Source organism: Hemiscyllium ocellatum, chromosome 9 (assembly GCF_020745735.1).
Source record: "Hemiscyllium ocellatum isolate sHemOce1 chromosome 9, sHemOce1.pat.X.cur, whole genome shotgun sequence".
Lineage (NCBI taxonomy): Eukaryota > Metazoa > Chordata > Chondrichthyes > Orectolobiformes > Hemiscylliidae > Hemiscyllium > Hemiscyllium ocellatum.
In genome coordinates this window covers 95358800-95382407 of record NC_083409.1, presented here as the reverse complement: position 1 = coordinate 95382407, position 23608 = coordinate 95358800, and the positions used below count along the sequence as shown (strand labels likewise).

Sequence of the window (23608 nt, the reverse complement as noted above, 5' to 3'; positions counted from 1 at the left end):
TAATATTCTCTTAGGGCAAAATAATTTATAATGTGCTCAGGTTTTAGTATTTCAGTTTCACTCTTCCTTATGTACAAATGGAAACTATGATCACTTGGCTGGCTTCTTAACTTTAAGTAAATTTGAGCTCATCCAAATTTTGCTGTTTGTAACTGAATACCTGTGAACCCATTAAGCTGTGCTGCTGACCCAAATAGGCCTGGCAACAACTTAATTTTAAAATTTGTATCCATGTCTATTCATCCCCCTCAACATCTTTCCATTGCAATTCTGGCATTTTGTACATCGAGTTATACAGTCATATAGCATGGAAACAGACTCTTCAGTTGAACCAATCCTTGTCAACCATAATCCCAAACTAAGCTAGTCCCACCTGCCTGCTTCTGGCCAATATCTCTCTAAACCTTTCCTGAACAAGTACTTATCCAAATGTCTTTTAAACATTTTAATTGTACCCACATCCACCATTTCCTCAGGAAGCTCATTCCACACTTGCAAAAAAAAGCTCCTCATCTCTTTTTAAAATCTCTCTCCTATAACCTTAAAATGTGCCCCCTAATCTTGAAATCGTCCATCCTAAGGAAAAGACATCTAACATTAACTCTACCTATACGCCTCATTATTTTATAAACTTCTATCAGGTCACCTCTCAACCTCCTCCACTCCAGTGAGAAAAGTTCCAGCCTATCCAGCATTTGTTTACAACTCAAACCTTCCATATTCGACAACCTTCTGGTAAATCTCTTCTGAACACTGTCCGGCTTGATAATATCATTCTTATAACTGGACAACCAGAACTGAACACAATATTCCACAAGATACCACACCAATGTCCTGTACAATCTCAACATGACTTCCCAACAACTATACTCGAAGGACTGAACAATGAAGGCAAGTGTGCCAGATGCCTTTTTAATCACCCTGCCTATACGTGACACAAAGTTCAAAGAATTACGTATTTGCACGTTTAGGTCTCTCTGTCCTACAACACTACCCAAGTGCTACCATTAATTGTATAAGCCCTACCCTTGTTTGTTTTACTGATTCATTACTGATGGCTGTGTCTTCTAGCTGAGGATTCTGTGCTCTGTGATTTCCGTTCTAAACCTCTCAATAAAGTTATAGAGATGCACAGCACAGAAACAGACTCTTTGCCAACTCATCCAGATATCCTAACCTAATCTATCCCATTTTTCTCCACTTGGCCCATATCTCTCAACTTTCTTCTTTTAAGTTGCTGTCTTAGACGAAGTTTTTGGTGACTTGTCTTACTATTTTACTTTGTGGCTCAGCATCAAATTTTATCTAATATTGCTCCTGTCATGCCTTGAATTAAGTTTCTGCACTACTTTAGTTTAACTGTTACAGCAATGCAAGCTATTGTTGGCTCCTACTTTGATGCAACCATCTTACTTAAACAAATTCAAACAAGTCTCTGACTAGGAGAGCCCAAAATGTCTGATCAGCAGCATGGGATGTGATGATTCCAGTCTTGTGGAAGGATGCAACATTCTCCCAGATAAGATATTCTGTGCAGCAGATTTGTCTGAAACAGGCAGAGTTGAGTGGGGAAGAGAAATAGTATCAAAAGATGAAAAAGAACTCATTACATAATTCCTTTAATTTTATTTTAATCTATCTAAAGATATTGCTCATCAATTCCCCTTCTGATACATCTGTCAAAACATCGTGGGAACATTCAAATTGAGATTGATAAGTCGAACTGCAAATGCCAAATTGAAATGTTCAAGTGTTTCACTGTGCCACTTTGCCACTATCTCATCTATAACATTTTCCATCTATCTTCATCAATTAAATTGCATGTCTCTCACAGAATTGCTTGCGTTGGACAAAAGCAACTCATGAAAGCTCACAATTCCTGAAGTTGACAAATTCTTGGTAACCAAGCAACTGACATCAGAAGCTTGTTGATGCAGTTGGATTCGTCAGAGAATCAAGGTTAACTTTGCAAATTATCAATATATCATGCTTCAACCTCTCTGAAGGCACAGAATGTGGTGATCTTATTAATTTAGTGAAGTATAATCATCCCACTGTGCATTTAACCTCAACAAATATTTTCAGCCTGATTATAGTTCATTGTCTGGGTCATTGGATTGCTGATGTGTCAAAAGATTAATTACGCGCATGTCTTTAACAGACTGGTCAAATATTTCAAAATGTTTAAAGGACAAGATTTTAGGAGCTATGATTTAGGTATTGAAATTGAGCCAACTTATTTTGTTTTGAATCCTTCCTGGCTTTATTGGAAAGCATTCCCTCTTTTACCCCTCCCTTCCAGCTGAAAGCAGATGATCAGAACCACAGCTCCCGTGGGAGGGTTTTCATCAGTCTAACAGCTGCTATGGAGCATACACCCACCTAAAGGGAGATGTGGGTTATGTGGTTACCACCCTGTTTTTCCTAGGTATCCAGCCAACAGCACTGTAATATTATACTAAACTCCCCAGGCTCATTTCAATATTGGCTTCCCAAACACTGCAATATGACCAATTATTGTTTTATATCAATGATGCCAAGCATTAGATTTCTTGATTCACTAAACTGTTCTCTGCTATGTCCCACAGGTGCCGCCGTTCAAATAAACTTAGAGATGGGCAAAAAATCTGAACATATATACAAACTAGGAGCAGGTGTAGGCGGTTTGGCTCTTTGAGCCTGCCCTGCCATTCATTAAGATAATGGGTGATCTGATTTTAGATTAGATCCCCTACAGAATGGAAACAGGCCCTTCAGCCCAACAAGTCCACTCCGACCCGCTGAAGAGTAACCCACCCACATCCATTCCCCTACCCTATATTTACCCGACTAATGTACCTAACACTATGGGCATCTGGCCTGCGGGAGGAAGCCAGAGCACCCAGAGAAAACCCACGCAGATACAGGGAGAATGTGCAAACTCCACACAGAGGCTGGAATCGAACCCGGGTCCCTGGTGCTGTGAGGCTATAGTGCTAACCACTGAGCCATCATGCCGCATTTCTGCCTGCTCCTGTAACCTTTCACCCCATTGCTTGTCACGAATCTATCTACCTCTGCCTTAAAAATACTCAGCGGTTCTGTCTCCACTACCTTTTGGACCATAAGATAAATGGCTAGAATTAGCCTATTCTGCCCCTTGAGTTTGCTCCACTTACCGATCATGCTCCTGCCTTCTCCCTGTCACTTTCAATTTCCTTACCAGCCAAGAACCTATTTCTGCTGGGTATTGAAGTCAAATACACTGAATGACTTGGCCTCCACAGCATTCTGCAGCAGTGAGTTCCTCAGATTCACCACACTCGGACTGAAGACATTTCTCCTCATCCTTCGCTCTGAGGCTGTACCCTTGAATCCTAGTCTCTTTTATAGTGGAAGCATCTTCTCCACGTCCATTCTACTCAGGCCTCTCCATATTCTGTAAATTTCAATGACATCCCCCCCTCATCCTTTCAAACTCCATCGGGTACAGACCCAGAGTCTTCACATGACATACCCTTCATTCCTAGGATCATTCTTGTGAATCTTCCCTGGACCCTCTCCAAGGTCAGCACATGTCTCCTAAGGGATAAGGCCAAAAACTGCTCACAATATTGCAAATGTGGTCTGATCAGAGCCTTGTACAGACTCAGCAGTACACCATCCTCTTGTATTCTAGCCATCTCAACATTTAATATTACATTTGCCTTCCTAATTGCCAACTGAGTCTTCATGTTAACCTTAAGAGAATTCTGAACTAAGACCACCAAGTATTCATCCAATAAACCTTCTTTGAACTGCCTCCAACATTTTTACACCTTTCCTTAAACTCGGAGACCAATACAGTATACAGTACATCAAGTGGAGTCTCAGTAATGCCCTGTATAAGTGATGCATAATCTTCTTACTTTTGTATTCAATTCCCCTTACAAAAATGGTATTCTATTTGCTTTCTTAATTATTTGCTGTACCTGCAAACTAACCTGTTGTGATTCATGCACTTGGATACCCAGTCTCTTTTGCATTCTCTCACCATTTGGATTTTTTATCCTTCCTGCCAAAATTAACAATTTCATATTTTTCTACATTGTACTCCATTTGCCAGATCTATGCCCACTTGTCTAGCTTACCTATATCATTTTGTAGTCTCTTTGTATCCTCTTCATCACTTACTTTCCTTACTACTTTTCTGATGTGAGCAAATTTATCAACCATTACTTCAGGTTTCTCCATCTGAATCATTTACTTAAATTGTAAAGCCTGGAGGACCCAGCGCTCATCACTGTGGCACACCATGTCCTGCCAACCAAAAAATGACTCTTCTTCCTCATATTCAGTACTAATATGCTACCTCTCGTACCTTTGTTTTCTGCAGTGACCATCGGTGTGGCACCTTATCAAATGGTTTCTAAAAGTCTACGTTGCATCCACTTTTCAAAAAACTCCAATAAATTGGTTAGAAGTGATTTAGTTTTTACAAAATCATGTGCCCTTGAAAAGGTGGTAATGAGATGCCATCTTGAACCATCGCAGTCCACCTGCTATGGGTTGACCCCAAAAATTCAAAAGAGTGAAGGGGCCGAACTGAGTATGGTGGCCATCATCAAGGACAAGTTGCTAGAAAAAATGAATGGCCTGAAGGTGGATAAATCATCTGGACCAGATAGACTACACCCCAGTGTTCTAAGGGAGATGGCTGAAGAGATAGTGAAGGCATCAGTGGTGATCTTTCAGGAGTCACGAGAAACAGGGAAGGTCCCCGAGGGCTGGAAGATTGCGAACATGACACCCCTGTTTAAAAAGAGAGTAAGGCAAAAGACAGAAAATTTAGCTTAACCTCCATCCTGAGTAAGATCCTGGAATTCATTGTGAAGGATGAGATTTCTGAATACTTCCAAGTGTCTGGTAAAATAGGACAGAGTCAGCATGGTTTCATCAAGGGGAGATCATGCCTGACAAACCTGCCAGAATTCTTTGAGGGAGTAACGAGCAGGTTAGACCAAGGAGAGCCAATGGATGTTATCAAGTTAGACTTCGAGAAGGCTTTTGACAAGGTGCCACACAGAAAGCTACTGAGTAAGATAAGGACCCATGGTGTCAGAGGCAAGGTGCTAGCATGGATAGAAGGTTGGCTGTCTGGCAGAAAGCAGAGAGGGGGATAAAAAGGTCCTTCTCAGGATGACAGCTGGTGACAAGTGATGTTCCACAAAGCTCAATGTTGGAACCACATATTTTCACTTTACACATTAATGATCTAGATGAAGGAACTAAGAACATTCTGGCTAGACAATACAAAGATAGGTGGAGGGACAGGTAGTAATAAGGAGGCAGGGAGGCTGCAGAAAGAATTGGACAGGTTAGGAGAGTGGGCAAAGAAGTGGCAGATGGAGAACAATGTGGGAAAGTGAGAGGTCATTCACTTTGGTAGGAAGAATAGAGGCATGGACTATTTTATAAATGGGGAGTAATTCAGGAGACTGAAGTACAAAGCGGCTTCAGAGTTCTCGTCCAGGATTCCCTCAAGGTAAACTTGCAGGTTGAGTCAGTAGTTAGGAAGGTAAATGCAAAGATGGCATTTATTTTGAGAGGACTTGAGTATTAAAGCAGGGATGTACTTCTGAGGGTCTATAGGGCTCTGGTCAGACAACACTTTGAGTTTTGTGTGCAGCTTTGGGTGCCATATCTCAGGAAGGATGTACTGGCTCTGGAGAGGAAGTTAACAAGGATGGTCCCAGGAATGAAAAACTTAACATATGAAGAACGTTTGAGGACTCTGGGTCCATACTTGATGGAGTTTAGAAGGATGGGGGTGGGGGGGAATCTAACTGAAACTTACACAGTATTGACTGGCTTGGACAGAGTGGTTGTTGAGAAGATATTTCCATTGGCAGGACGACTCGGATCCACAGGCATAGCCTTAGAGTAAAGGGAAGACCTTTTAGAATAGAGATAAGGAGAAACTTCTTTAGACAGAGAGTGGTGAATCTATGGAATTCACTGCCACAGAAGGCTGTGGAGGCCGGATCATTGAGTGTGATTAAGTCTGAGATAGATAGGCTCTTGATTGTAAAAGGGATCAAGGGTTACAGGGAGGAGGTGGGAGAATGAGGATGAAAAACTTATCACCATGATTGAATAGTGGAGCAGGGTTGATGGACTGAATAGCCTCATTTCTCCTCCTCTGTCTTATGGTCTAATGCCAATAGGGAGGGAATTCTGGGATTTTGATCCAGTGACAGTAAAGGAATGGTGATATATTTCAAGTCAGGATGGTGAGTTGCTTGGAGGGGAACTTGAAGATTGTGCTTTTCCCATCTATCTGCTGCCCTTGTCCTTCTAGATGGCAGTGGTTGTGAGTTTGGAAGGTGCTATCTGAGGATCTTGGTGGAATATCTTTAGTGCATCTTGTGGGTAGTACACACTGCTGCTACTGAGCATCAGTGATGGTGGGAGTGGATGCTTGTGGATGTAGAGCCAATCAAATATATTGCTTTGTTCTGGTTGGTGTCAAGCTTCTTGAGTATTGTTGGAGCTGCACCCATCCAGGCAAATGGGGAGTATTCCATCACACCACTGAATTGTGCCTTATGATGGACAAGCTTTGGAGAGTTGGAGGTGAGTTACTCACTGCAGTATTCCTAGCTTCTGACTTGATCTTGTAGCCACTGCGTTTATGTGGTGAATCCAGCTGAGTTCCTGGTCACTGGTAACCCCCAGTGGCTGATAGTGGCTGATTCAGTGATTGTAACATCATTGAATGTCAAGGGGCAATAATTAGATTGTGTCTTATTGGTTTCCTTGCCTATGTTTAAGCTATCAGACTTCACGGGGTCCAGAGTCAATGCTGAGGGCTTCCAGAGCAACTACCTCCAAACTGTTTACCACTGTGCTGCTACTTTCGCTGGGTCTGTCCTGCTGTTGAGACAGGACAGATCCACGGCTGGTGATGGTGGTGTCTGATACATTGTCTATAAGGTATGACTCCATGAGTATGTCAGACTGTTGCTTGACTTATCTGTGATATAGGCCTCCTGCCTGATGTTAGTAAGGGGGGCTTTGCAAGGGCGGCATGGCTTTTTCTGCTGTCGTTTTTTCCAGTGCAGGTGATCCAGCCAGTTTCATTTCTTTGAGACTTTGTAGCGATTGGTACAACTGAATGTTTTCCCTGGCAATTTCAGAGGTGAGTTGAGAGTCAACCACATTTTTATGGGTCCAGAATCACACGTAGGCCAAACCAGATGAGGATAGAGGCTTCCTTCCCTAATGGACATTAGTGAATCCAATGGGTTTTTCCGACAATGAACAATAATTTCATGGTCATCAGTAGATGTGTAATTTCAAGTTTTTATAAATTGAATTCAAATTCTACCATCTGCCATGGTGGGACTTGAACCCGAGTCCTGGTAACATCGGTTGAGTTTCTGAATTAATAGCATTAATACTAGTTCAATTCATCTGTGATTTTCTCATTTTCCATTATACATTTGCCAGTCATTTTCTGGAGGACCAACACACATTTTGTTGACCCTTTTTTCAAATGTAGAACATCTAACTACCTGTTTTTATGTTTTTAAAGCTAGCTGTCTCTTTTGTTCCAGTTCTTATACTTTTAATAATCTTTTAGTTATTAGATTAGATTCCCTACAGTATGGAAACAGGCCCTTTGGCCCAACAAGTCCACATTGACCCTCTGAAGAGTAACCCACCCACACCCATTTCCCTCTGACTAATGCACCTAACACTATGGATAATCTAGCATGGCCAATTCACCTGACCGTGGGAGGAAACCGGAGCACCCAGAGGAAACCCACACAGACACGGGGAGAATGTGCAAACTCCACACAGTCACCCAAGGGTGGAATCGAACCTGGGACCCTGGTGCTGTGAGGCAGCAGTGCTAACCACTGAGCCATCGTGCCATCCCCAATTTATTATTCTTTGCTGTTCTTTATATTCTGCCCAATCTTCTGGCCAGCACAATTTTGCACAATTATATACTTGCCATCAAGGCTGATCTTATATTTGATGATTTATTAGAATCAGGAATATTAATAGCTGACTCTGTTTAATGCATTTTGAATGATCTGGGAGCCTGCTACTGTTCCTGGCAAAGAGGGGCTGAAAGGCCAGGCTGAAACCATATAGCAAGATCTCAACATCCACAATTGATTTCAATTAGTGGTGTAGGGGGAAGTAATAAATGGTAGCACATCAGACTCTGATTCTGGGAATATTAATTAATTTGAAGAAGGTAGAAAATGTAGCAAGTTAATGTAGAAGTGTTGTAAATAATAAGGAGAATATGGCTGATCTTAAGGTCAGCCTAGACTGGTGAAACGCACAGAAAAATGGCAGGTGCTAAATAAATTGGCTGAGACCACAAGATGATGGACCAAGAATGTGTTATCATTCACTGTAATTTTGTTGACTAATGCCCAAACCAGGAGTCCAGTGAGTTGGCCATGATCACATACTTTGAGGACCAACAGAATTTCACAAGCTTGGTAACCTTAAGAGTACATGACTGAAGATAATTATTCTAGCTTCTATTGGGGAAGATGTCTTAAAAAGAATACACCGGTGCCACTTAGTCGCAGACAAGGCTCAGTCAACAATGTGATGGTCAGAGAGCTCAACGGAAATTTAACTTATTGTTAAATCTGTGATTGCACAGTATTGGAAACTACAAAACAGCCTTATCATCATTGAAGAAATGAAAGTTTGTGAGAAAATGTTGATGAGAAGAAAAGGAATGCGCAGTACAACCCACTTGAAGTCATTGACAAATCTATAACTGAAGTTGCTCAGACAGCAAACTCGAATGATGAATGAATTGGTACTGCAAAAACAACAGACAACTGTGGATGCCAGTTATGAAGAAAGGTCACTGGACCCAAAATGTTAGCTCTACTATCTCTCCACAAATGCTGCCAGACCTGCTGAGTTTTTCCAGCAATTTCTGTTTTTGTTTCAAACTGTATATTTAACTTTGGTGCAGATGATGAGATGTCATGAGCAACATTTCAACCTATTGTCTTCCAAAGAAGAATAATCAATTTCAGGAAGATAATGCTGAGTCAGCAGTAATTCTCCAGTGACATGACTGACAATGCGAAAATGCCTCGTTCATAAGAAGGGCACCCAGAGTGGGTGCATGAAGGTGTCAAAACTCCTCAACAGGTTAAAGTAAAGTGCTTACACTCTTCAACAGCAGGTTAAAGATTTGCTTCCTAAATGTACTGATCTTGCAGCGAAGTGAGATCTCTAGTTGCAGCTTATCTCACTTATACTAATAACAGCTCAGAATAGTGTTGTTCTTTAGGAATTGCAACTATGGGCCTACTATGAAGGCAACAAGATTGTTTCAATCGCAGAACAAGATATAGATACATTGTGACCTTTGGCTTCAGTTGCACAGAACACACGAATGTCTCAGTCTATTTGAAAGGGCTAAATTGAATAGAGATTCTTCTAGGTAACTTCAATTTTTGATACGCACCTTTTAATTTAATCAATTGATAAATAATGCTTCACACAAATCTAAAAGTGGTGTCCAACAGTAAAACCACAAGTCAAATCTTTGTGAGCCTCTGTAAATCATTTGACATTCATGCAGTTATGCTTGAGATGCAAAGATATACTGTTTGTTTGCTAGATTGCTATTCAAGACTTATCCATGTGTCATAACCACAAACACCCAGAAATATACTGTGGTCAAAGAACCCTGTCACTAAAGTGCTGACAGCTCCTTAGGAATTCTCCGGCTGAAAGCTTTTAAAAAAAAGGTTAAGGTAGTTGATGTCTGGGTAATTTTGAATCACAGCATACGTGGATGTTTTCTCATTATTTTATTATTTGCATATGAAAAGATTCTTTAGAGTTGTGTTTCAATTTTGTTATTATCCCGGCACTGTCAGTCAGTGCTGCTTCCCACACTGGCGCATTCCATCTGGTAAAGAATTTGAGGCCACACACCATTACCAAAGGGAACATTCTGATGCAGATTGTAATTACTTCAACACTCAGACATTCAGTGAGTGAAGGGCTGCACTGTGTCTAAAACTTCTGGTAAAGGGTCTGCACTGGACTTGTGAATAAATCCCTTCTAACAGATTCTCATCTGTTCTTTTTAAACACTCTTTTAAAAATTAGCACATGTTTGATTATGATTTTTAATTGTACAGTGGAATGAAATAGCAATATCAGCCACAGAAATGTTGGTTTGTTTGATCAGGTGCCTGTGCCACACCTCAGAACAATTTGTTATATAAAATACATCATATAAAGCTAAGTAAAAACAAAAGATGCTGAAGAAACATGTAATGTCTGGCAGCAACAGTGGAGACAGCAACAGAGTTAATGTCCTCTTCAGAATTCTGTCATAATCATATTGGTAGCATTAACTCTGTTTCTGTCTTCCAAGATACTGCGAGACCTGCTGAATTTCTCCAGTACTTTGTTTTTATTTCAGATTTCCAGCATACACAGTATTTTGCTTTTATCTCAATACAAGTTCTTTCTTTCAATTTGTTTATGAGATGTGGGCATCCCTGGTGAGGCCAGAATCTATTGGACATCCCCAGTTGACCTTGAGAAGGTGGTGGTGAACACTGAACTGCTGTTGTCTGCGTGGTGCTGGGGTGTCCACAGTACTGTTATGGAGGGAATTCCAGGATTTTGACTAGGGAACAAAGAAAGAGCAGGGATGTAGTTCCAAGTCAGGATGGTGTGTGCTTGGCAGGAGACCTGCAGATGATGGTGTTCCCATGTGTCTGTTTTCCTCATCCTTTTAGTGGACAGAGGTTAATGGGACACTGTTATTGCCTAAGTCCCTTGTCTTCAGTTTTCACTCCTCCAGGTGCATACAGCATTTGCAAGTAAAGCTCGGTGACTTGATAGCAGGTCACTCCTACGTTCATTCTGTGCCAGGTTTCTGGTGGCACCTGACCCAAGGGTGATTATGCTGATTCCTCTGTACCAGGAATAGATTGTACCAACTCAGTCCAGTTGAATGAGAGAGTTCTTGGAGCATGGCCTGACTGATGAATCTCTGTGCCAATAAACTTTCTCCCTCACAAATAAATTTCTATTTAAATAACCAACATCCCTAAATGTTCTGGAGCTGGGACACTGGATGATGCTATGAGCCAGAATAGAACAGTGACATTAATTAATATTGTGCTTCTTCACAATGAGTACTCTGGAGCATCTAATACTTTTAAAAGGGAACTGGGTCACATTTTGTTGAGAAAGGAATTCTAAATGAAGAAGTATTAATAATTTGATTTGTACATGTTTTATGGAATTTAAAAACAAAATAAATAATGCTAGAAAAGAAAACTCAACAGGTCAGATAGCATTGCTGTTGAGAGTTACAGATTTAATATGTTTGATTTCAATTTTGTCTGAACAGTTGAGTTTTGAATGAGTTATAATGGCTAACATTCCATGTCAATGACATTTCATTAGAAATGGCATTATAGAATTTTTGACTGGGTCTTTGTTGAATGAGTCTTTGTCTGAGGTTGCCATCTTTAGAAAGTGGCAAAAGTGAATTTGATTGTCAGAATGGCCTTTACCCATTCCTGAATAGCTTATGTTATCACATGAGAAACAGAACCATAGCAAATCTTACCTGTTCAGGCCGCACTTGGGCATTGATTAACTGATAAACGACAGAGTCTGAGAGTTCAATTTCCTTGAGTAAAAAGGAGGTCAGGACTTCATCATCCTTCAGAATATCCCTGATACGAATACCTCTTCCTTCAAATAGAATAGAAGTGTCATGGAAACAGAAAATAGAAAAAGATTGTTTTTTTTAACCTATCAATTTTTTTTGTTTGTTTTATCTTGCTACTTTAGTCAGAATGTCAGATTGCAGATCTCAGATGTTATATCTGATAGCTAATTTGTGGAAAAAGTAGTTAGTCTACACTTGTGATAAATGTATTCACAGAATAAAACATTACAGGTCTATATCTCCTGACTCCACTCAACTGTCGTGTTGTAAAGTGTCATTTTAGATATGGTCAAATCAACTTTCAATCAACCCATGTGTTATTACGTGCCTTTTTAGATACATACAAGTAATCATCCTATCAAGGACTTTTGCTTGTATGTACTTAACGTAACTGATTACATTTCACGTGTTACAATACAGTAGGAGGCCTTTAACCCATTGCAACTGTGCCAGATCTTTGTAAGAGCGATTTAATTAATGTTGGAGGAGTGGCAAGCACTGAGGCTGATACAAATTGACTGTGCCAGGACATAACTAGGCTGATAGAATGGGCAGACAAGTGGCTGATGGAATTTAATATAGAGAGGTGTGAGATGCCTGGAGGCATAGGTGCATAGATCTTTGAAGGTGTTGGCATAAATTGGGAGACTGTTTGACAAGCTTCGTAAACAAACTTGTCTTTGGTACAAAGCAGTAAGGTTTTGCTGAACCTCTGGTTAGGCCATTACAAGAGTACTGGTCAATAAATCTTAGGAAAAATCCAAGTGTCTTTGAGCACAATGTTATTTACCAGAATAGTTCCAGGAATAGAGGATTTTAGAAGATTAGGTTGTACAAGCCAGGGTTGTTCACCTTGAAGCAAAGGAGATTGTGGGGTGATTTGTTAGAAGTGTGCATGATCAGGACAGGCTTGGACAGGGTAGGTAAGGAAAATGTGTTTCCATTCACTGATGATGCAAGAACTCCAGGACACAGATTTAAGGTTTTGGGTAACAGATGCAGGTGGGAATGTGAGAAAGAACATTCATTTGTGTGAGCACTGAAAGCTACACATACATTGGTCCAGACAGCCCTGTAATTTACACACAGAAGGAACATCAACATGTTAATCTCAGCTCAATCAACTACTCTCTGATTTATTTCTCAGGGCAATGCCTTGACCATCAGAATTAACCTGCCTAGTTTAAAATCTAACAGCCTGGCAAACTGTCAATTGCCATTAACTGGTGCATTTTCAATGGTAATACTTCTACCAATCAGATTTCACTTGCCAACCAATCAGCACTATTCTTTCATTGGCTAGAAATGTTGGTTTTCCCTTGAATTGTATTCTTGTAAATTGTCCTGATGGATACAAGACAAATAGCTTCATGAAAATGTTTACCTTTTGGAATTACTCAAGATCCTTTTTATGCAGTGAGTGGCAATGACCTGGAATTTGTTGCCCTATGGTATGGTTGAAGCAAATATTGCCTCCTTCCTATTGATAAACTTGAATGGGTTCAGAAAAGATGTACAAGGATGTTGCCAGGGTTGGAGTGTTTGAGTTATAGGGAGAGGTTGAATAAGCTGGGGCTGTTTTCCCTGGAGCGTCAGAGGCTGAGGGGCGACCTTATTGTGGTTTATAAAATCATGAGGGGCATGGAAAGGATAAATAGACAAAGTCTTTTCCCTGGGGTGGGGGAGTCCACAACTAGAGGGCGTAGATTTAGGGTGAGAGGGGAAAGATATAAAAGAGACCTATGGGGCAACATTTTCACACAGAGTGTGGTACGTGTATGGAATGAGCTGCCAGAGGAAGTGGTGGAGGCTAGTATAATTGCAACATTTAAAAGGCATCTGGATGGGTATATGAATAGGAAGGGTTTGGAGGGATATGGGCCAGGTGCTGGCAGGTCAGACTAGATTGATTTGGGATATCTGGTTGGTATGGACAATTTGGACCAAAGGATCTGTTTCTATGCTGTACACCTCTATAACTCTCTGACTCTATGATCAATGGTTTCAAAAGGAAATTAGAAGGCCACTTAAAGGAAATAAATTTACCAAGGTGACAGGGAAAGAGTAGGGACTGGGCTATTGATTGTTTTGCTACAAGTGAGCCAGCATGGACTGAATGGCCTCTTTCTGTATCATCAATAATTTCTAGATAACCATGATTATATTTCAAAGTGACTTCATTGGCTTCAATCTCCCTCCTTGTCCATTGTTTTTAAATGGACAGGAAGGGTTTAGAGAGACATAGGCCAAATGCTGGCAATTGGGACTAGTCCAGTTTAGGAAACCTAGTCAGCATGGATGAGTTGGGCCAAAGGGTCTGTTTCCGTGCTGTACAAGTGCTCTATGAAAGGAGGTATATGAATGCAAATCTTTCTTATGATAGAGCCTCTTCTTGCCTGCAACTTTTCTAGGATTTGTTCTGAGTACATCCATGAAGTCTGACAGAAAACACACATCATCCCAGATCTTCCTCAGCTTATAGATTTCAGGCTTATCAAACAGCAACTCCTGAACATCTGCGTACACTCGAGCAAGTCTGAAACAAAGTACCAGAGAATTCAAAACGTTAGTTTTCATTGCATGTGATCCAAACCTTCAGCTGCTACCTTTTAACAATGTACATGGATATATGCAAATGTTGAAGCAGAGCTGTAGGTTTTATGTTAGGCCATTCAGCTGCACTAAGTCAGCTCTTTAGAACCAAGGCAGAAGTTGGTGATGCCACAACTGACCTCAGAGAGCTTGTTAGAAGAGAGAGGGAAGGGAATAGCTTTCAGATTCCATGATCAGAGTGAGAGTGTGAGTGTGAGTGAGTCCCTCAGAATGAAAGTCAGGAACTAGAATGTGGAATCTTTTAAAGTGAGGAGGTGCTTGCTTCTCATCTACCACACAGTTCTGGCTGACATGAAAACTCTCCCAATCTTGCTTCCCGATGTAGGTGCATTGGAAGGATTCACAGATCGACAGATCAAAATGCATTAAGTTCTGAGGGGGCACTGGAATTTGGAGCTTCTGTTGCAGAGGTAGGGATGCTACTAATGATGCTACCTTTGATTGTCCACCAGGAGGTATATTATCCTGGATCATTGTGGGAAAATATGCATGGTTTGAAATCAGGTAAGGACAAGGCCTCAGTTACGAACTGTTTACTGTTACCTGCTCACCGTCATTCATTGATTCATGCATGAGGGATAACCGCTTTAGTGAGGAGGTAGAAGGCTGTTAGTCTCTTGGGAACTATATGCTTGCAAGAGTCAGTGCACTTAGAAAAGGATGAGGAGGATAGCAGCTCCCCTCCCATAAGTGCATACACAAAAATTCAACAGACAGAATGTACAATGGACTGAATGCAGCCCTCAACATAATTATCTTTAGTAAGCTTCACAGTGCAGGATGACTTATCATACCTTAAAACATAATTAAACGTCAACTATGTTAAAATAAATAATACATTTGACTGGATTCAAAAAAGAAATACAAATCTTAGCTATCATGGTACATTTCCAACATCAGACTGCTCAGGGAGCTCAGTAACATTAATGCATTTTGCCATGAGTCAGGGGCCAAATATTTGATCTCAGCCACTATTGACATTACAACTAAGCTCAGTCTGGTCATCCGTTGCAATAACAAAACATGCTGGGTCAGTGGTAGGAGGCAAACTAATCAGACCGAAGGGGTTTGACACACAGCATGTCTTCATCTCCCAATCTTCACTTTCAAGCCCCTATTGAAGAAAGGTCAATATGGGATGGAATCACGCTCTGGCCAGTCACAACATAGAGAGAAGGACAGGAGCTAAAAGAGATAGGTCAGTAAAAGATGAAAACAGATTAAGGAATAACTGAAACATCAATAGCATTCACATTTAAGTCATTTAGGGTTTTCTCAAAGTTTTAAAACTACTTGTACATTTACTTAAGAATGGAGGAGTGAGTTAACTCTAACTATTTGCCTGTTGACAGACAACAACAACAACTTATACTTACGTAGCACCTTTACCATAATTAAACATTCCAAAGTGCTTCACAGGAGCCTGACATTGATTCATAAAGAAAGCAATGAAGTCAGATAATTAAAAGTTTGGTAAAAGTGGTAGACCTTAAAGGGTGTCAAAAGGAAGTAGGTGAGGGAGAAAAGTAGAGAGGGCATTCCAGAACTCAGGGCCAAATTGAAGTCACAGCTGCCATTGGAAGAGTGATTGTGATCGGGAATGCACGAAAGATCAAAGTAGAGGAGTGCAGATATCCTGGAGGGTTGTGGGTCGAATGAGATCACAGGAAGTGGAAGGGGCAAATCAAAACTAAGCATGAGAATTTTAAGATCAAGAAATTACTTGACCAAGAGCCACTGCAGGTCAATGAATATAGGAGTGGTAGGGAAATGGAATCTTCTGTAAGTTAGGAAAAGTGCAGCAGATGTTTGGATGACCTCAAGTTTATGAACGGCATACTGTGAGAGTCAAGTCTTGAGGTACTACCAGAGATCAGTCTGCAGGATATTGGAATAGTTGAATCTAGAGGTATGAAAGGCATGAATGAGAGTTTTTGCCAGCAGATGAGCTGAGTCAGGTGCATAGACAAGCCATGTTACAAATATGCAAATAGGCTGTCTTAAAGATGGTGCAAAGATGAGGCCGGAGCTCATCTCAGCATCAAGCATCACTCCAGGATTGTGAACAGGTTGGTTTAAACTCAGGATATTAACAGAGAAGGATAGAGTAGGAAACAGACTTTGGAACGACGACCAAGATTGTTGGCTTCAGTCCTTCCAATATTTAATTAGAGGGTATTTCTGCTCATCATGTACTGGATAAAGGACAAACAGTCTGATAATTAAGCTCCAGTGGTGAAGTGGTGGTGGTGAGGTAGAGCTGGGTATCATTAGGCTGATGTGAAGACTAACATTGTGGTGATGGATGATGTTGCTGAGGGACATTAGTAGGAGGGTGTTAAGGGTGTTAAGGGTCAATCCCTAGGGAACCCCAGAGGCAACTATGAGTAGCAGGAAGGGAAGCCATTACTAGTCATTCTCTGGCTACAACTGGATTGATCAGAACAGAACTAAGTGATACCATTCCACTTGGCTGGATGACAAGAAGAAGGTATTGGAGGGGGGCTTTGGAGGAGTGGCCAACTATATCAGAGGCTGTAGACAATTTTAGAAGGATGAGGAGGGAACATTTATCTTTATCACAGTTATAGTCACATAGAATGGCATGTTTGTCTTTGAAAAGAACCTTTTAGATACTGTGGTAGAGGCAGAAGTGTGATTGGTGAGATTCAAAGATGGAGTTTCTGGAAAGAAGGGAAGGCATTTGGGAGGTGGCAACAAGTTTGAGGACTTTGGAGTGGAATGGGAGGTCAGAGATGGGACAATAGATTACAAGGACAAAGGAGTGTTTGTTTGGGGGGCAGAGTGATAATGGAAAAATAAAAGTTGGGAGGGACAACGCCTGAATAGAGAGATGCATTTACAATATTGACTGACATGGAGGACAAGAGGGGAAGTTGGGAGATCGGCGGTTTAAAGGGATTAGGATCAAGGGGGTGAGGGTGGATTTCATGGTGAAGATGAGCTCAGAGCATGTCCAAGAGGAGTTCGGAGAGAAACATACGAGTTCAGAGTGAGGGCAAGGAGAAGCATTAAGGAAAAGTTTAGCCAGGCAGTTTAGGGGCAAGAAGCAGCTGATTGAACGGCCTCCATCCTAGTGACAAAGAAGCTCCATCAACTCCTGACAGACATTGTTGGAGGTGAGGTGGAGGAGGCTGGGCCAAGGTGTTTATGAAGTCAGTTTGCAATCATGAAAAGAAGTCTTAGGCAATCTTTGTATTCCAGGATGATCCTAAAAGATTGAGCCATTTAATAGTCAAGAGTATCACCCAGCACTTTTTTTAAGAAGTGGTTAACCAAATGTGGGATGGAACTAATGGATCACCATATCCTTTCAAATCTGGGTTACTTGGAGGTACCTGAACAGAGCTGAGGGTTGTACTGGGGAGATTGACTGGGGTGAATGGGACAAACTGTCTCACGTGGCTTAGGGCATTGAAGTTGGAGGTGAGAGCACCTCAAAGTGAAACAGTTATCCATCTAACTTGTTAATATTGTCACTAATGTCACTACTGCCAGCACTTATTCTGTAACCATCAGATTTTAGGTTTGCTACAAACACAATATAATAAATGTTTACAGCAGCCTCAAATCCTGAAACTATACTTACATGGAGTTATTGTAGTTTGAAACCACACCAGGAGATTCTCCGTGTGTAGGGTAGCGGAAGCAGGGGTTGTTCAGATTACAGAAAATTCCCTGTAACCATGGCAACATTCCTGCAGAGGGCATCGCTTTATTTGGAAAATGGCCTAAGTAGGGAAAACATGCAAAGAAGTTTCAAAATATGTTATCTGCAAGCTTATTCTTCTTAGAAACTTATTTAAATTCTTTTAAAATAAAGCTGCTGCTTCCAAAGAAAGGAGCTCTGTTTCTCATTCTGTTTCTTCTGATTATATTAATACTTCAGCTAAAGCAAGTGTCCTTGGAACTGTATCAACTATTCAGTTTCAGCCCAAGCACCAGAAAGCTTCTCCGTGCCATAGCTTCGTTGCTGCCATTCTGTGTCCATGAAATATGCACCTCTTGGGGAAAGAGATTGATGAATGAGGGCAGCTTGTGGCATGCAGTTATTATTCAGACCAAAAACAGATGGGGAGTCCTGCCAACATTATCCACTTGTAAAATCTTACACTCAGCAGCTCCTCGTGAAACACTGTTGTGTTCAGTTTCGAGCTGATACGACTGGAGAGTCAAAGTGATGACTAGTCTTTTCGGCATCAAATTACAGGGAAGCAATTTAGAGACAACAAGAAATGTTACAGCGTTTGCTCTTACTCACATTCATGTTGTTGGTAGAGTGGGTTTGATTTCCGTAACCAAACCAAAACAAAGAACAGTGAGAGGGGCCAGACGAGTTCCACTAGAAAACGAAGCTAGTAAAGATTATAAAATAGGGATTAGTTTAAGAACAATGTTAAAAAGCGACAAGTTCATGTTGAGAGAAAAAGCCCTTACAATTTCAGGTTTCCTCCATTTCACTCCGGTCAAATTCAATTTTGTCTCAATTATTTTCCATTACTTCACCTAACTAGGTAAATAGGTAATCACATCAATAACTTTTGAAAGTCTCTTTGAAGTTGGATGAGCTGAGAACAGATGTTACATTTTACTGGTATTGCAAGTCTAACATAACACACATTTCAGAATGCAGGCACCTGCCCCAATGTATTGTAACTAATTTTCACCACTTTAAAACAAATTATGCTGCATTTCAGGACTGATGTGTGGACTTAGTTCATGGTTACTAGGAGCTGTATCCCAAATAAATATAGCTAGAAGCAAATTACATTGGCACTGATCAGCTCTGATCAGTTTAGCATTCAGAAAAAAAATCAAGTCAGCAGTGTCTTTGACCGACAAATGACATATCCCAGAGAAAGGATCAGGAACAAATCACACTTCTTGTCTTAATAGACTTAAGGAAAGCTTTCACTGCTGTGAGCACAGCACTATACTTGCCAGGCACAGGTGATATGGAAGTGATAATGCCACTGGTTAATAGAACGATGGTACGTCATCAAACCAGCATTTACCTGTCTAGATCAATTAGTGATATTCCCTCGCATCTTTTCCTGGATTGTCCGTATGTCTGACATATCCAGTGGAGGCAGCAGTGTAGTAGTAATGTCACTTGACTAGCATCCAGAACCCAAGGCCAATGATCTGGGGACATGGGTACCAGTCCCACCATGGCTGGAATAAAGAGCTGGCTCAATGAGAACCATGTAACTGTTGTTGATTGTTGTTTAAAAATCCATCTTGTTCACTAATGCCCTTTAGGGAAGGAAATCTGCCATCTTCACCTACTCTGAGCTACCCGTCGATATAGACGACTCTTTCATTGCCCTGTAGGCAATTAAGAGCAATAAATGCTGACCTAGTTAACATCCCATCAACGAGTTTAAAAAAATTAAAATTATTGGGATCAACATGTTAAAGATACATTGTGATTCAAGAATTCCTCTGTTTGTGGTGATGAAGGTGTCTCAATTCACTGAGAGTTAAAAATGACCTTCAAGGTGTATGGGCAGAACTCAGATCATCAGCAATAAGATTATAGTAGGCGGAATCTTCCACTCTCATTGAAGGATATTTAATTAGCTGTGCTGATGTTGCAATAATGCCCTTGGCCTATTTGTTTGAAGGTCTGTGAGGGAAGTCCCATAGTTGGCCTTTTTATCTCACTGTCAATTGAGTCCCTTCAGTGACCAAATAATGTCCATTCAGGGTCTTAATTCATCTTTGTTGAGGTGAACTCAGCTGCAGGAGGATCTGTCGCCATACAGTCACTTTGTGAGAGAGAACGGATGTCCTCAGTCAAAAACACTTTGTGTTTTCTGGACATCAGGATGTGGTATCTGTTGAAAGCCATTTCCCTGCCCTTTCTACCAGACTGTCTGTCCATCTCACCACAACTGCAGCCCCCATCACCACATAACCTTTCTGTGGCTTGAGCCACTCTGTGATCCTGGTACACAGATGGTTGTATTTTCTATAGAAACCCTGCTGCTCACACAACCACTGTTGGCCAATCAGTGGCCATCAGCTCTTAGACGGTGTCTAACTTTCATATTACAGCATGATAGCTTACAACTGCCTGCAGCACTGTCCATGTATTATTCCTTACCAAAGGTGTCTGGGAACATCAGCCTTTGCAGTCTAAAGTAGCTATCTATTCCAATGAACTAGTCATTTTGTTTTATCCAGCTCCAGGCCAGCTTAGTAAATCATCCATATAAGTGCACTAAACAATCACTCAACACCAGGTTATAGTCCAGGTTATAGTGTGATGTTTATCTTTGTACACCCCAGTCCAACACCAGCATCTCCGAATCATAAACAATCGCTATAACCGTTCTTATATTAAATAACTAGCAGCTATCTTCCATGGCATTGGGATATAATACAAATCTAAATTCCCAAAGCCTAATTATTATGTTAACTTGTTGCAACTAACTTATATTCTTATTCAACTTCTTTTTAATCTAAAACCTGTTTGTATTTAGTTGGCTTGGTACAGATATTGGCTGTGGTAATGATGGTAAACTTGTCAGTAACTTTAGGAATGCCCAGCTGTACAGAATAATGTAAGGAGTGAATCTACCTCCTCTGTTAGTCGCACTGAGCAGGCTCCTACAAATTGAAATGTCCGCCATGCACAAACTGAGGGCAATACCCACTTCTATGCTATTAGATTTGCTGTCAAAATCTTCAAACAGTTGCATCTTGTTGGGTGAGGTGTAACTGTATTTTTAACAGTTCACTAACTTCAAAACTACTACAAAACATCTTCGCTGACCCTGATAAACTAATTTTGTAGGTGGAAGATCAAATTTCTCCATAATGTGAAAAAGTTAGGATGTTTCAATTTTTCTGCTTCAGTAAAGGCTTGTTTGTTTTTACTTTAGTCTAATCTAAACATTTATGACATTATCTGAAAATATTGATTATAAATAAAGGATAGATCAATATTTTTAACTGTGTTGGCTGTGTGCGAACCATAGGGATACCATTGGCTTTAATCTGTTTGCACCCATAACTGCTGTTGCATTTCAAGACATCTCTTGAAATTGAGATCAGATTTAAACAGCGACAGATAAGGGAAGAAATGCCTCTGTGATCGCTATATCTTTGTGGGCAATCTTTTTGATGTCGTTTGCTTCATCACTGATTGTAAAATTCAGTCAGAAGTCACAGAACACCAAGTTCAACAAACTTACTTGAAATCACAAGCTTTCAGAGCACTGCTCCTATGTCAGATAAAGTCTTCACCTGATGAAGGAGCAGTGTTCTGAAAGCTTGTGATTTCAAATAAATCTGTTGGACTATAACCTGGTATCATGTGACTTTTAATTTTGTTTATCTCAGCCCAACACCAGCATCTCCACATCATGTAAAATCCAGACTATTATTGCACTAAACATTTTCACTGCATTCACCACAGTGGTTGGATAATGAATTTGGTTTGAGGAATAATTACAATTTCTAAATAGTCCCATTTCTAAATAAAAGGGCATTGTGGAATTCTTATATTGGTAACTGGTGTTGGCTGCTGAAGGATAGAGTTCAGGCCAAATAAAGGAGAGAACTTCCCTTTGTGTGCAATTTCAGAATTGTATTCAGCTTCTTACCTGGTAACTGACTGCAAGCCAGATATAAGCAAAATGAAATCTGAATCATCTGATTAAATACAATGTTCCTCTGTCAAATCTCAACTTCACAAAAAGTCCCATTCACCTTTGACGCTGGTGCTCACTGACCCACCTTAGCCCCTGGCTAAGCAACACCTGGATTTTAAAATTCTCATCCCTGTTTTCAAGTCACAATGTGTGGCCTTGCCCATCCCTATCAACCTTATAGCTCTCTAAGATATCAGTGCTTTTTCAATTCTGGCCACTTCAGTATCTCTAATTTAAATCATTCCAGCATTGGCGACGCGGCTGGAACCTCAGAAATCCCCTCCCTAAAACTTTCCGCCAGTCTTACCCCATTTAAGGCTATCCTTAAACCCACCTCTTTGACAAAGTATTTGGTCATGTGTGTATGTGGTTTGACATCAAATTTCATTTGATGATATTCCTGTGCAATGCTTTTGAATGTGTGTTGAGGGTGCTGTATGGATACATGTTGCAGTCGATAAAGTAAAAATAGCTAACTGATCTCATTGACAATCTGCTGGTCCAATGTCTGGACTTGTTTACACAACATTTGATCCCTTATTAATGGTCTCTTTATTCTACTTCCTTTCTCCTGTTAAGTGATGTGGGAATGAATGCAAGCCTTTGTTCAGGCACTGACCTTTTGTCTCTTCCTGAGCGTCCAGTTCTTCCAAAGCAGCAGAGAGATCTGATTGGAGGAGCTCATTCTCTTGCCTCTCTCCCACTACGGTCATTTAATGTGTGCAATTCTACAAAATAAACGGCAACCCCTTAAGACATCAGCTTTACAATTGACTGAAACAATTGAATTATTTTTAAAAACAGGAAGGAGGTACAGTTCGGGAGACGCTGGTGCTGGATTCAGACATCCTTAAACTTCCGTAAATAGCTGGTTAAACCAGTGATTAGCTAAACTACACAGAGCAGGAGAGTCGCAGAGTGTTTGGCAGAGTTAGTCACTGGAACAGCAGAGGTGCTGAAAGCTGAAACAAAACAAATCAGAAATGAAAACACAAATGACAGAAGAGAGTTTGGTAGGAGCACTCATTCCTCTGAGTCATAAGATTGTGGATTCTAATCCCACTCTGCAAGTCTTGAGCACAGAAATCAAACCTGATCTTTCAGTGCAGTCCTGAGAGAGTGTTGCATTTTTGTGATCTGCTTTGGATAACATACAAACCGTTGGCTCTTATTGTCTGTTTGGGTGGCTGTGAAAGATTCCATGGCATTATCTTAAAGCACAGGGTGAGAACCACCTCTCGTGCCATTGCTGAATCTTCCAAATTCAGCGGCAAGAAGGCGGGGTGGTGTCCAACAGTAAAAGCCTCTCACAAACTGAAATGCCCCGCACCAAAGTGTTAAACACTCGAAAGCAGCTCCCCTGGGCAGGTCTGCTTATTCAAATGCTTCAATACTCCTGAAGCAACTGTCATGGTGGCACAGTGGTTAGCATTGTTGCCTCACAGCACCAGATACCCAAGTTTGATTCCACTCTTGGGTGAAGATCTGTGTGAGGTTTGCACATCCGCCCCCTGTCTGTGCAGGTTGCCTCCGGGTGCTCCTGTTTCCTCCCAGAAAGTGCAGGTTAGGTGGACTGGCCATGGGAAATGCAGTG

The 23608-nt window shown here is 40.9% G+C and overlaps 1 protein-coding gene across 1 annotated transcript in view; it reads right to left on the bottom strand.

Moving 5' to 3' along the window:
• abca4b (ATP-binding cassette, sub-family A (ABC1), member 4b) overlaps positions 1-22709 on the bottom strand; it is a 125706-nt gene extending 102997 nt beyond the window's left edge. Inside the window, exons 1-5 of the mRNA XM_060829599.1 lie at positions 22634-22709; positions 18615-18708; positions 17943-18084; positions 14116-14255; positions 11615-11742 (exon numbers count right to left, since the gene is read on the bottom strand). Coding sequence (XP_060685582.1) covers positions 11615-11742; positions 14116-14255; positions 17943-18084; positions 18615-18708; positions 22634-22699 — 570 coding nt within the window. The 5' untranslated portion in view covers positions 22700-22709. The remainder of the gene's footprint in view (positions 1-11614; positions 11743-14115; positions 14256-17942; positions 18085-18614; positions 18709-22633) is intronic.
• Between the last annotated feature and the right edge of the window lie 899 nt (positions 22710-23608).